Source organism: Neocloeon triangulifer, unplaced genomic scaffold (genome assembly GCF_031216515.1).
Source record: "Neocloeon triangulifer isolate White Clay Creek 2 clone unplaced genomic scaffold, ASM3121651v1 ptg000014l, whole genome shotgun sequence".
Taxonomy (NCBI): Eukaryota; Metazoa; Arthropoda; class Insecta; order Ephemeroptera; family Baetidae; genus Neocloeon; species Neocloeon triangulifer.
Window position 1 is genome coordinate 15998419 of NW_026775556.1, and position 11189 is coordinate 16009607.

Consider the following 11189-nt stretch of genomic DNA (forward strand, 5'->3'; position numbering starts at 1 on the left):
GTTATTTTAAAAAGATAAATTTTTTTGACACCAGATAAAAATAATTTCATGTAACGCAAACTCCATAATAATATTTTATTTTTAGAGATTTTGTTGGATTTTTTTTTATTTCTGCATAATATTGAAATTTGTAATCTTTATTATTGGCGATTATCGGTGATTTTTATTTCTTTTAATTCATTATCAGTATTTTATAAATTGATAATATATTAATTAAAAAAATTGGAGCCGCCTCTTAATGTAAACTCAATGAAGGGCTACGTCTTAATCTTGACTGGCGGTCCTGCGTATAATAATGTACTATCAAAGCCTCTCTAAATAATTACAAAAGCATCAAGAACAAAAATTAAAATTATCTATTTGAGTATAATATTACTTTTAACATAATATTATAAATCTGTTGGAGTTCAGCACACGTTTAGGAATTAAAAGGCTATTTTTCTGGCCAATTTCTTGCCTTCCCGCTGCCAAGTTTTCGCATCCTCCCCTCCAAACCCAAACCATGTGTTGTTTGTTTATGTTTTGGTACCATCACTTCTTGGTTCCCTTGCTGCTATCATACAATCACAATCCAACGCTGGACGATTTATGGTGTAATTACGGATATTACTAGAAAAATTGTAACAATGGTTTTAATTGACCAATGGTTGCAAATTAAATCAAAGGATTTACAAGGCTTCAGTTTTAAATACAGCATAGATGAAAAACATCTTTTTTTCGTCACAGACTTGAAGTGTGTTTACTCAACCGCTGTTCGAAAAGGAATTCTATCCTCAACTTGTGCTGTAGGTTTTATAAAATTTTATTCAGATTGGGCTTTTATAATAAAATTGAAATAATATTGTCATGAATGAATTGAAAAGTTAAAAATTCTTGAAAAATTTTAGGGGCTGGAAGGATGCGATGACTCAATTTTGGAAACCATTTTTGACAAGATAGCGGATCCAAACGCCAAAGCAAGTTTCAAGTCGCCTAGTTCTGGACAATTCATCCTTGAAATTTCTAGTCGCATCAGGGGCAGTGTGGAAATCATCACTTTCCGACTGGAGCATTTTAACAATCTGGGTGTTGAAGGGGTTAGTTGGAAAATGTTGTTGTACATAAATTTGAAAATTATGTATTCAATTATCTTAGATTTTTGGCAAATTTCAAATTTAAATCTTTTACAGATTCACTACCACTTAGTCGCTCCCTTGATACACATGCAAGCTGTAGCTGCTGCTAGAGAGGAAAGACTGATGGAAATGATTGCTGAAAAGGATTTAGCGATTGCAGAATTCAAAGCTTCCGGTGCCTCAATACTTGCATCTATAAACACGAAACCTTTCAACGAAGAGCAGCTGCAGTCAACGAGAGTTCCTAATATCACCTTAAATGAGGCGCTGGAACAATCTGGTCCATTGTACAGTAAATCGCTGAAGAGACAATTTGTGAAATTGGAAAATTCTACTGTCAACTCTGAACCTGAAGGGGATACACGACGCACTCGTAAGAGATACGACGAGGCTGCTGCTCAAAAGCAAGAACAGATTATGACTTCAGTTGCAGAAAGCAGTTCTAAAGTTTTACCGAAGCGGAAGCAGAGAGTCAGGATTTAATAAAAAAAAATATTTGAGTTGGATTAAAAGGTTTTATTTGCTACAAGAGTATGGCGTGCTAAACAAGAAAGAATTTGTCGAACAGTTAGCTCTTCATATTTTGTTTCAGCAATAATTTGAAAAGCCTACTTGGATGTTCAAAGGTCAAGAATTGCGAGTAAGCTAATTATTCTACCAAAACGAGGCTTAAAATAAACATTTTGCTTACATTTTACACAAACTCCTCGTGTCATGTTACTATTTGTGTCTAAAATATAAGCTAAGTTGCATTTAATTCGACTTCTGTGAGCCATTGTTATTTAAGAGAAGCCGAGATTTTTTTGGGTCGTGCAACCAGGGATGTTAATGCTTGAGAAGGTAGATTGACAGATAGACTACCCATGCGCTTCTTTTTTTTTCCTCCCATCAGGCTTTCTGTTGTCTCCGGCGAGGCATTTAGTTAATCCTGGGTGGAGGTAAGGTCTGCAGCAGCGATCAAAACGAAATTGGATCCCATCTTCTTTCCAATGCGTTTGGAGTTCAAGTTCCGCCCTCCCGCTGCTGCTTCTGTTGCTCTAAGAGTCGTTCCAGTGCTGAAGATCCAGGCCACAGCGACTGAAGGAAATAATGCAAAATGTCAAATTTTGAACACAAATTTGAGAGCACTTCCATCTTTTTTAACTATAGAAAATTAAAAAGTTTCAATCTACCTGCAATGGAGGCTGATGAAGGACAGGTTCTGGTGCCTTCCAGTTCATTTGCGCCGCAGCAGATTGATTCTTCTGACCACTGGTGATGCACCAGGCAGGAGTCGAGCTGAACAAAGAGTATCCTCCAATCTCTTGTGGGACCTTTCAGATTACCGTTAATTAATTTTCATTACACTTTTTTTTTAGAAAATTATAAAGTACCTCTTTGCAGACTTGTTGATGTCCAAATTCATTTTGCAAACCAGGAGAAGAAAAGCTCTTTGTTGGTGTATTTCCCCAGATGGACTGCTCTACCGGCTTTGGATCCCACATGTTAAATTCCTGAGCGTTCTGCTGAAAACAAGGTCCACTGTCCATTCCGTTTCCGAAGAGCGAGTTGTTCTCGGGGGAGTTGAAGCCGATGGGTGATTTCCACCCATCATAATGACCATTGCCGTTGGTCAGTGGCTGCTTCTCCTGTTCCTTCACCCTGAAAATGGCCTGCAAGGCCACGTTCTGGTTCATTCGGCCAGGCAATGGGCGTCTGTGCTCCTCGATGTTCTCCTTCTCCAGCAAACGTGGACGCCACAAATCCTCCTCCGGCTTTACACTTGGCATGTCAATGATACCCTATTGAAATATAACATTGTAAGTTAATTTACACAATAAATACAGTAAAAACCTTACATGAATACTTCCACTGCCTCCTGAGCTATCAGGTGTAGATTTCCCAGTTTCCCAAGAGCTGCCGTCCGAGGGAACAGGAGAGGTAGCCGAGGATCCATGATTCATTGATAGGGCGTCTGGAATTTCAATCAAGATTTAAGAAGCTTCATTCAGGAAAAAATTTACCTGGCTGAGCTTCCTGAGCAACATTAAGCTCTTCTAGTTTTTTAATTATGTCAGAGGGCTCCAGCTGAGGTTGTCCAAAAGCGATAAAAGTTCCGGTGTCGTCAAGTGCCAAGAAATTTTCTCCCGTGCTGGTATTGGCCAAAGCCTTTCCAAGTTTCAACAAACGCACTGCCCTGATTATGTTGAAGTTGATTTCTTCGCCCGAGACACTGTTAAATCTGAAAAATTTATAACGCGTTATATGTATCTGCAGCAAATTTTTTCCAGCTGTCATACTTCAAAGATGACAAGAAAGGTTGCAGTGGTAGAAATCCTTGGACATCTCTGTCTTCAGGAAGAGGTAGATCAGGGTCTGTGTTAAAAACAACATATATGAGCAAAATAATTAATTAATTATGACCACGTTACCATTGCTTACTGCAACGCTTTTCTCCTCTCCATCCTTTATTTTGACAATGCTGTTCAGCAGGTTGCACAGACTGGGCCAAATCTGCTTCTTCTCGACCAAACCCTGGCTATTCAAAAGCAACGGATTCAAAGCAATCCACTCCAGTGTCAACTTAACTGCAAATTCATAAACACCAATTAGTTCATAGAAATCAAAAATGACCTTGTATATTTACCAGATGGTAAAGCTACGTAGCCAAGCAACGAGTCTTCTTTGGTCAAAGTGTACACAGGCAACAAACAAGCACATAGAAATGTGACAACAAGGTCCAGAATAACCTCTTTTTGCTGCTCATGGGCCTCTTGATGCATATGGATGTTGATAAGAAGCATCTGAGCATGCAAATATGAATTTTAAGAATTTCTGCATTATTTAGCTAAAAATTACTTGAACCAGTTTCCAACCACTGAAGTTCTGAGTGGCAACCAGTGCTGTTAAAGTTTGTCCCAAGGTTGACACTAGTGGCTTGGCCTGGTCAATATTTCCGTGACACTTCAACAAGCCGTGGAACTTTAGGAAAAGCATGACAAATTCAGGTCCAGTCAAGCAATGCTTTCCCTCCACATGAACTCTAGAATAAATTTGAAATATAACCACAGATTTTTCAATAATGTTTTTACGAATTTTGTGATATTTAAATTTTGAGATACATACCTTGCTGTAGAGCAGCGCAAAAGTGTCTTGTCAAGATTTATCCCAGCTGCAGTAAATGGGTGTCGAACAGCAACTGAGCGTACGTAGTGGAAAACTGTGCAAAGCTGATCACCTTTGCTGGCAGCCAGAAGGGCTAGTTGGTTGTAGGGTTGGCCACTTGTTGGTGAAAGCGTCACTGCATGCCTAATTAATTTTGGAAAAAAAATGTTAAGGGAGTAAAGAATGAAATTGAAATTTAATTACTTGTAGTAAGTCTCTGCCTGCTTCAGGTGGACACGGTATCTGGCAATGTCGCCAAGGTGGACAAGGCAGTGTTGGCAAAAGTAAAGGCAAGAGCTTTTCTGTGGCTCGACAGGAGGATATTTCTTTTCCGGCCACGACAATCCAAATGTTGAATCTTTCCTGATTTTCAATAAATTATGTGAGACAAACAGGAGCCATAAAAATTAATTAAAATAAAATTTTTTTGTATTTTATTTTGACTTGTTATGTAGAGAATAAAACAAATTGAAATTGAAATTGAGCCTTTTAGCTTCTCCATTTACCTTCTGAATGGAAGGTCTAGGTTGAACTGTGAACAAATTTCTCCTAGCATGGACAAGTAAAATCCGCTGGCCGAGTCCAGGAACCAATTAAGCATGCTCTGGGCTTCACTCCGTTTTGGATTCTGAGTAAAATATTAAGCATATTAAGTCACAACAAAATTGGACACTGGAAACAAAATTATTACATCTTTGTTTTTTGCCTGAGCTTGCAGCGATGATATGAAATTCTTATGGCCATAATTCCACAGGTCTTGCTCAGCTTTCTGGTCTAACGCAAACTCCAGGTCCAGTAGTAGAACTTGCTGATACAGCTCAGCAATTTTTTGCTGAGCATCCCACACTGTACCATCCACCAGCAAGTCTCCGACATCCTGCAACTGCTTTTTTAGCTGCTCTGCACGCCTACACAATCCGATTTAGTAAGAAAATCTGTTTCTTTTATCAAATTTAAAATTCTCACTTCAGTGCATGGTTGACAGCCTCAAGTACCATCAATGTTTGAGAGATTGCTGAAATTGACAATAAATAAATTAAAACAAACAACAATTTTTTTTTTAATTTGATTATAAATTCAAATATTTTTAAATGTTTGCTGGCCAAATTAAAAAATATGAAATGCGTGGATTATTTTTTAATAATAATTTCACCAAAAAAATGCAAATGTTTCGCAGATGTATTTTGATTTTTAAAATTGTGTCATCGATTGGAGATGCAATCGCAGCAAAATTAACACCACCTGTGCGAACAACGTGGGATTTGACTTCTTATTATGTAAGAATTCAAGCTTTCCTTCATCCCGAGGTCACTACGATAAGCAGAGTCACGAAATTACACAAGTTGCTTCAACGCTCATATTTGCAGCCGCGGCTAAAATTTCTCCTGTGCCACCGACTTTGATGCCTGAAGTCCACTACGTGATGAAACTCACCCTCTTTTCATGCGAAGTTGCATAAAATCGGGCCACATCCAAAATCAGCGTCTTATCAAAGATTTCATGTCCCCCAGCTGGTGTTGATCCTGTTTTCTTTTTCCGCACTCCGCAGATTGGCGCAGACAGCGCGAATGCAACGCAAGAGGTCAGAACCCATGGGCAATATTGCCAACCTTTTAAAATTAAGCGATTGTTTTATTACTCTTTTTTAATGTAATTTTAGGCAAATTATCCGTGCTTCAACCTAATTAATGGTATAAAATATATTTTATTGTTAACTTTTAACCAAAAAATATTCTTCTTCTGATTAAAATTAGCCAGTTTTTATAACTGTTAAGTTCTGTCAAGTTTGCAAATCTCATTATTGTGCTCCTTCACGCACGCCCACCTTCCAATTTCAGCTTTTATGTCCATAATTATTAATTTGGATTATTTGTGTGAATTGTGTGGCCCACACGATAATACATAGATATATTTTAAGTTAAAGCCCTGTATAAAAAATTTCAAGATTATTGAACTTAAAAAAATCTAATACCAGCCTCAAGATTTGGCTTTACATACCATGAATCAAGCAGACGTGACAAAATTGGTATCTGCACTCAGAATCAACGTGCTGCCCAAACACCGGCGACTAAGTAACCCAGGTGAGCATTTGTATTAATTGTAATACAAATTAATTTAAATTTATTACTTTTCTTTCCATACTAAAAATTATATGTACCTCTACAGATGGACCAAAAGGGAGAGTTTTAAAAATACAGAAAACAGTCACCGCGCTCTTCAAACACGAAAGGATTGAAGTGAACCGAAACAGAGCAGATGAAGCTCGTGGTTATGCTGAAAGGGTGAGAAATTTTCCAGCAATAATTTCGGAACCCTTTTTTAGTCAAATTTGTTTTTCTAGTTAATTTCCGAAGCGATAAGGCACGGTGACCGGCACAATGCAACCATGGAGATGGCAGACTTTTGGTTGCTTGAAAAGCAGCTGGTCCATAAGTTGTTCAAAGTGCTCGTCCCCAGATTTGAAAGTTACAACATTTCATACACAAGATGCGTGCCACTCGCCTCCAGCTACCCTTCCAAAGGCTTTGATCAATTTGAAAAGTCCTTGCTTGAGTTGAGAGGTTTGTTATTTTTGTCTTCGTCTGGTCCGAACAAGATTTAATTTCAATCACTTGTTTAGGAAATCCTTACCCACCACTGATGCCCAAAGATTCGCAAAACCACCATCTTCTCCATAACATTCTACTTGAGGAAGCAAGAAAGGAGATGCGACAAACACAATATTTAGAAACGGCAAAAAATATTGGAAAAGAGGACGCATCCGCTTGGGTTGTTAAAGACAAAGAATCATCGGGAACAGAACCCAAAGAATAATCCTTTGTTCATAGCCAGAATTTATAATAGTTTAAATAGAAAAATAAATTACTTCATACAAAACACTGACAGATTAAAATTTAATCGAAAAAATCAGCGATTCAAATTTATTTTGTTTCACAAGGGTAAAAAATGCAAATTTATTAATTGAAAGCTCTGATTTTAATTTTCAATAAGATTATCAACGTGTCTCATTTATTGAGTTCCAATCATAATTTGCTCATTGGTCTCTTCTAAATATTCTTCTTCGCCTGCAACTTCGGTTGTCACTTCTTCTGCAGTGATCACTTTTTGCTTAGGGTAAATTCTCTTCACATTTAACACTTTGCAACTTTTCCCTTCGTAATTGGCCCAAACCTCGGGGATTGCTTGCAAGTCTTTGTCAATCTCCTCATATTCATGTTCAGGATCAAACAGAGCAGTCTTGAAGAACAAATTAGTCCCTGGAGAATTTTCCACTTTCCCAGCATAAAACTGCGGTCCTATTTGAATGATGGGCTCATTTTTCTCTAAGCCGATAATTTTGAATGGTGGAGGAGGTTCGCTGTTGATGACTTCATCGATGCCGACACCAGAAAACTGCACCAGCAATAAGAGGTCGTCCTCTGCGTCACTCTGAGGGGCCTCCTCCATTATATTTTTCTCCACCTTTGCTTATTCAGATACTGAATTATTCGTATTATTTATTTTCCCTGGAAAAATAGTAAAAAACAAAATTAGGGGTGTGACACATAATAATATAATCAAAACTTATTATTGTCGATTCATTTCCTGTCTTATTTGCTGTTAAAATAAATATTAATAGCTTGAGTTTACACATACACACCTTTTTCAGTCTTAATCGAATGCACAAATTCTAAATTATGTATTATTTGTTTCCTTTTGCTCAAGTATTGTATTTTGCTAGGATTTTTGGTGGTGCCTACATTGTTTTGATTCCTTCATTCTCTCCGTCGACAACAGATGGCTTTTTGGTTTGTTACTTTGCCGTCTCGCGGAAAACTCCACGCGCGAGTTTTCTAAAATAGTAAATTCGGTAAATTCCTTTTGGCTGCAAAGCGTGAAAATTGCAAGCGTTTTAAGTCTAAATATTTAACCATTTTTCAAAGAAATCCACTAAAAATTGAAATTTTTTGACAATTAAAAAGGTAAGAAATAAAGATTTCAAAAAACTTTATAAAGAGTGATAAAGAGGTATGAATGTTGTATTGCATAAATATCATATTATTATTTTTTTTTAATTTCTTTAAAACTCCAAATTATTATCCAAAATTATTAAATTACTTATTATTATTAAAATTTAATAATATTTTTAATAAACAGATATCATACGAAAAATGGATAGAAAAAGTTCGGCCGCAAGTTCTGTGCCTTATGATACCAACGCTGGGGTAGAATACTTGTTATGTTTAGAAATGGAGAAAATTTCCGAGAAGCTCAAGCTTTTGGACTACGACAAAGATTTCATCTTGGCGTCAAAAATACGGCCTTTACACAAGTGAGAGCAAAGTTTATATTGAAACTTTTTCTTAACTTATGTTCCGCAGGCATTATTTTGCAATAGTTGCAAATCCTGGAGAACAGTTTTTTGTTTTCACTTCTTTGTGCGCCTGGCTGATTCGCAAGTGCGGAGGAAAATTTGACCCTCCGCAAGAATTCGACGATCCAAACGCATCAATTGCAAAAATACTTGACTTTCTAAGATCAATTGTGAGATATTATAATAAAAAAAAATGCAAATGACAACACACAAAATTACTGACTCCAATTTTTAAATTTCAGAACGTTATTATTGATTTTCCACCAAGCAAGCTGAAACAAGGAGTTGGAGAACAAGCTACGTACGTTTTAAATAACCTGTGCGACCAAGCCATAAAAGTCTCAAGATTTGAATACAAAAAGTAAAGCTATTTCTTGAAAAATATTTTCACTAATTTTTATTACAATAATAAGGCCATACGTTGTGGAGGACGATGTTGTGGAAGAGGAAGTACACGAAGGCGACATTGAGCTTATTTTGGAAAAGGTTGAGAATGAAATGATAGCTGATTACTTGAGTGACGACGAAAATGACGAGGAGCTCATCAAAGTTGACGATTTGAGCAGACAATTAAACGTAGCATTTATTTCGCATTTTTTTAAATATTTACTAACAAGAAGAAAAATCTAAAAAATATAGACCAAAGGCGTTGGAAGCTTTTACAGCCACGAAAATGCTATAAAACCAAATTTCACAACAGAAAGCTGGAAATTGGAGTTGGAAAGGGTTTTGTCTCAGCTCAAAGTAGTCGTCAAAACTGGTGAGTGAATAAGTAGAAAAAATCATGGTGAAAAATGATGTCATTAACAGATTCTCGGGAGTGGCGATCGCACGTAGAGCAAATGAAACAGTTCAAAAACACAATTTCAAGTGCCTCGACAGCTATTCAAGGGCAGCTGGAATCTTTTCACAAACACGTAGGTCAAAACATGGAAAAGATCAACGCCAGGGAGAAATTTCTCAACACCCAATTAGAACCTCATTTAGCTGAATGCAGAAAAGCCATGGTTTGAATTTTTGCCTTAATTTTTTAGCTTAAACTAAAAAAGTGTAAAAAATATAGAATGCTTTAGACACGACCAAGGTAAAATTCAAGATGCTCAACGAAGGCGTTACCGAAAAAACGAGGATTTTAAATCATTTGTCCGACGAATTGGATACTTTGAAACATCAAATGCAAGAGAGAGGCGCTAGCATGACGGATGGAAGTTCGTATAAAATTTCCCACTTCTTGTTTCAACAAAAAATTTAAATTAATCTTTTACAGCACCTTTGGTTGCGCTGAAAAAAAATTTGGCAAAAATGAAGTCGGAAATTGCAATCATGAACATCGCGATCGCCGAGTACGACAACAGCATCATCAACAACAAAGTTCGCGACAAGACGCTGATGATGCAGCTGGAGTTTGGCGCCGATATCGCAATAACTTGATCAAATTTGCATAAAAGCAACCAAATCGTCATTCATATCATTTTTATGTGCCGGTCAATTTGAATAAATAAAAGATGCAAGTAAGAAAAGCCGAGTGTCAAGTTGCACCTGTGCGCGCAAACGGTTCAATAAAAGTAATTGCCCGAGAGGGTGCACTTCTGCTGTAGCGCGTTGGGATTGGCGAGTTAGTACAGTCTCTGGTGAGTCGCAGATGGGACCTCCGAGAGTCCCCCGAGGCCGCTGCTGAAAATCGATCCTCGCTTGATATAAATTGGTAAAATGCAACATGCCCTCACTTCGCGTAAAGGTTTTTTTCTCTAAAAATTAAAGTAAAAAAATTAGAGAAAATTAAATTTGTAAGAATGTTTTTGATAAGATCAAAAAGTTCAAATCAATTAAATTTCTTTTTAATAATATTTGAATATTCTTTAAATTAATTTCTCTAAGAATTAAATAGAAAAAACTGAAAATTTCATTTTTCATACACAAGATTTTTTTTATAAATATTGCTATCTGACATTTTTAGTGTATAATATTTGTGCGGCGCCAAATTATAGAAATAATGGGCCCTAAGTATTGATTTGATGCAACCCTTTGAGATGCACGCAGTCATGCACTTTTAATTGGCACTCGGGTCAGGTGCATAATCCCCGCCGGCAGATGTGTATTGAGATTAACAGGATTAAGTGGAGCCTCACTTGTGTTTGCGCGGCCGCCTTCTGTCCCTCCCTCACGATCACTCCCTTCGCAGTCCCTCCCCAACACCCAGTTGCTATTATTCGGATCGCCGCCTCTGTTACGAGGGTTTAAATCTCGATCTGGTTCTGGTAATAATTTATCTATGGGTAAATAATGTGACACGCGCTTTATGGAATTTTTAAGCCGAGTCATTTTAACAATAAGTCAGATTTATGTGTTTGTTTTTTCCTTGTTACAATAAGAAGAAAAAAGTTTGGTTAAACAACAAATGTTGGAATTAAGTTTATTTTCTCAGTGTCGTCGCTAAGAGTGGAATGAACAGCGAATTCCAAGTATTTACACAATCAGGACTTAAGGGTTTAAAGGAAAAACACTACATTCTATCACAATGCCGATGTTCCTTTTGTGAGATCACTTGCCACGAAAACACAAGAGTTAGTGCGCGA

The 11189-nt window shown here is 37.1% G+C and overlaps 5 protein-coding genes across 5 annotated transcripts; 3 read left to right on the forward strand and 2 right to left on the reverse strand.

Annotated features, from left to right (window-relative positions):
• Nucleotides 1-360: 360 nt before the first annotated feature.
• Nucleotides 361-2011, forward strand: LOC132200901 (uncharacterized). The gene is made up of 3 exons (XM_059626675.1): nucleotides 361-785; nucleotides 888-1076; nucleotides 1170-2011. Exons 1-3 carry the CDS (start codon nucleotides 627-629, stop codon nucleotides 1596-1598), a joined length of 777 nt encoding a protein of 258 aa, XP_059482658.1. The 5' UTR covers nucleotides 361-626; the 3' UTR covers nucleotides 1599-2011.
• LOC132200900 (nonsense-mediated mRNA decay factor SMG7-like) lies at nucleotides 1617-5843 on the reverse strand. Its single transcript, XM_059626674.1, has 15 exons — nucleotides 5694-5843; nucleotides 5226-5274; nucleotides 4951-5167; nucleotides 4766-4887; nucleotides 4464-4622; nucleotides 4221-4403; nucleotides 3954-4137; nucleotides 3742-3898; nucleotides 3527-3682; nucleotides 3395-3470; nucleotides 3119-3336; nucleotides 2954-3069; nucleotides 2489-2896; nucleotides 2288-2428; nucleotides 1617-2192 (listed from the first exon to the last, which is right to left on the reverse strand). Exons 2-15 carry the CDS (start codon nucleotides 5255-5257, stop codon nucleotides 2118-2120), a joined length of 2244 nt encoding a protein of 747 aa, XP_059482657.1. The 5' UTR covers nucleotides 5258-5274; nucleotides 5694-5843; the 3' UTR covers nucleotides 1617-2117.
• Nucleotides 5844-6061: 218 nt separating this feature from the next.
• LOC132199536 (large ribosomal subunit protein bL17m) lies at nucleotides 6062-7155 on the forward strand. Its single transcript, XM_059624335.1, has 4 exons — nucleotides 6062-6340; nucleotides 6426-6541; nucleotides 6601-6820; nucleotides 6880-7155. The coding sequence occupies exons 1-4, from the start codon at nucleotides 6259-6261 to the stop codon at nucleotides 7071-7073; spliced, it is 612 nt and encodes a 203-aa protein (XP_059480318.1). The 5' UTR covers nucleotides 6062-6258; the 3' UTR covers nucleotides 7074-7155.
• A 78-nt stretch (nucleotides 7156-7233) lies between these two features.
• On the reverse strand, nucleotides 7234-8050 carry LOC132199537 (uncharacterized). Its single transcript, XM_059624336.1, has 2 exons — nucleotides 7900-8050; nucleotides 7234-7765 (listed from the first exon to the last, which is right to left on the reverse strand). The coding sequence occupies exon 2, from the start codon at nucleotides 7704-7706 to the stop codon at nucleotides 7269-7271; it is 438 nt and encodes a 145-aa protein (XP_059480319.1). The 5' UTR covers nucleotides 7707-7765; nucleotides 7900-8050; the 3' UTR covers nucleotides 7234-7268.
• A 31-nt stretch (nucleotides 8051-8081) lies between these two features.
• On the forward strand, nucleotides 8082-10138 carry LOC132199535 (intraflagellar transport protein 57 homolog). Its single transcript, XM_059624333.1, has 9 exons — nucleotides 8082-8221; nucleotides 8397-8571; nucleotides 8621-8783; nucleotides 8856-8974; nucleotides 9027-9189; nucleotides 9253-9373; nucleotides 9424-9620; nucleotides 9677-9821; nucleotides 9881-10138. Exons 2-9 carry the CDS (start codon nucleotides 8411-8413, stop codon nucleotides 10042-10044), a joined length of 1233 nt encoding a protein of 410 aa, XP_059480316.1. The 5' UTR covers nucleotides 8082-8221; nucleotides 8397-8410; the 3' UTR covers nucleotides 10045-10138.
• Nucleotides 10139-11189: the final 1051 nt, after the last annotated feature.

What these genes read in the sequence shown, in the direction of transcription:
- LOC132200901 (XM_059626675.1), top strand. Translation starts at nt 627, where the DNA reads ATGGTTTTAATTGACCAATGGTTGCAAATTAAATCAAAGGATTTACAA. An exon ending in TTCTATCCTCAACTTGTGCT is followed by an intron (nt 786 to 887) that starts GTAGGTTTTATA and finishes GAAAAATTTTAG; the next exon opens with GGGCTGGAAGGATGCGATGA. An exon ending in ACAATCTGGGTGTTGAAGGG is followed by an intron (nt 1,077 to 1,169) that starts GTTAGTTGGAAA and finishes AATCTTTTACAG; the next exon opens with ATTCACTACCACTTAGTCGC.
- LOC132200900 (XM_059626674.1), bottom strand. Translation starts at nt 5,257, where the DNA reads ATGGTACTTGAGGCTGTCAACCATGCACTGAA. An exon ending in TTGCGCTGCTCTACAGCAAG is followed by an intron (nt 4,138 to 4,220) that starts GTATGTATCTCA and finishes AATTTATTCTAG; the next exon opens with AGTTCATGTGGAGGGAAAGC. An exon ending in CCTTTCTTGTCATCTTTGAA is followed by an intron (nt 3,337 to 3,394) that starts GTATGACAGCTG and finishes TAAATTTTTCAG; the next exon opens with ATTTAACAGTGTCTCGGGCG.
- LOC132199536 (XM_059624335.1), top strand. Translation starts at nt 6,259, where the DNA reads ATGAATCAAGCAGACGTGACAAAATTGGTATCTGCACTCAGAATCAAC. An exon ending in CTCGTGGTTATGCTGAAAGG is followed by an intron (nt 6,542 to 6,600) that starts GTGAGAAATTTT and finishes TTGTTTTTCTAG; the next exon opens with TTAATTTCCGAAGCGATAAG. An exon ending in GTCCTTGCTTGAGTTGAGAG is followed by an intron (nt 6,821 to 6,879) that starts GTTTGTTATTTT and finishes TCACTTGTTTAG; the next exon opens with GAAATCCTTACCCACCACTG.
- LOC132199537 (XM_059624336.1), bottom strand. Translation starts at nt 7,706, where the DNA reads ATGGAGGAGGCCCCTCAGAGTGACGCAGAGGACGACCTCTTATTGCTG.
- LOC132199535 (XM_059624333.1), top strand. Translation starts at nt 8,411, where the DNA reads ATGGATAGAAAAAGTTCGGCCGCAAGTTCTGTGCCTTATGATACCAAC. An exon ending in CTGAATGCAGAAAAGCCATG is followed by an intron (nt 9,621 to 9,676) that starts GTTTGAATTTTT and finishes TAAAAAATATAG; the next exon opens with AATGCTTTAGACACGACCAA. An exon ending in CGCTAGCATGACGGATGGAA is followed by an intron (nt 9,822 to 9,880) that starts GTTCGTATAAAA and finishes AATCTTTTACAG; the next exon opens with CACCTTTGGTTGCGCTGAAA.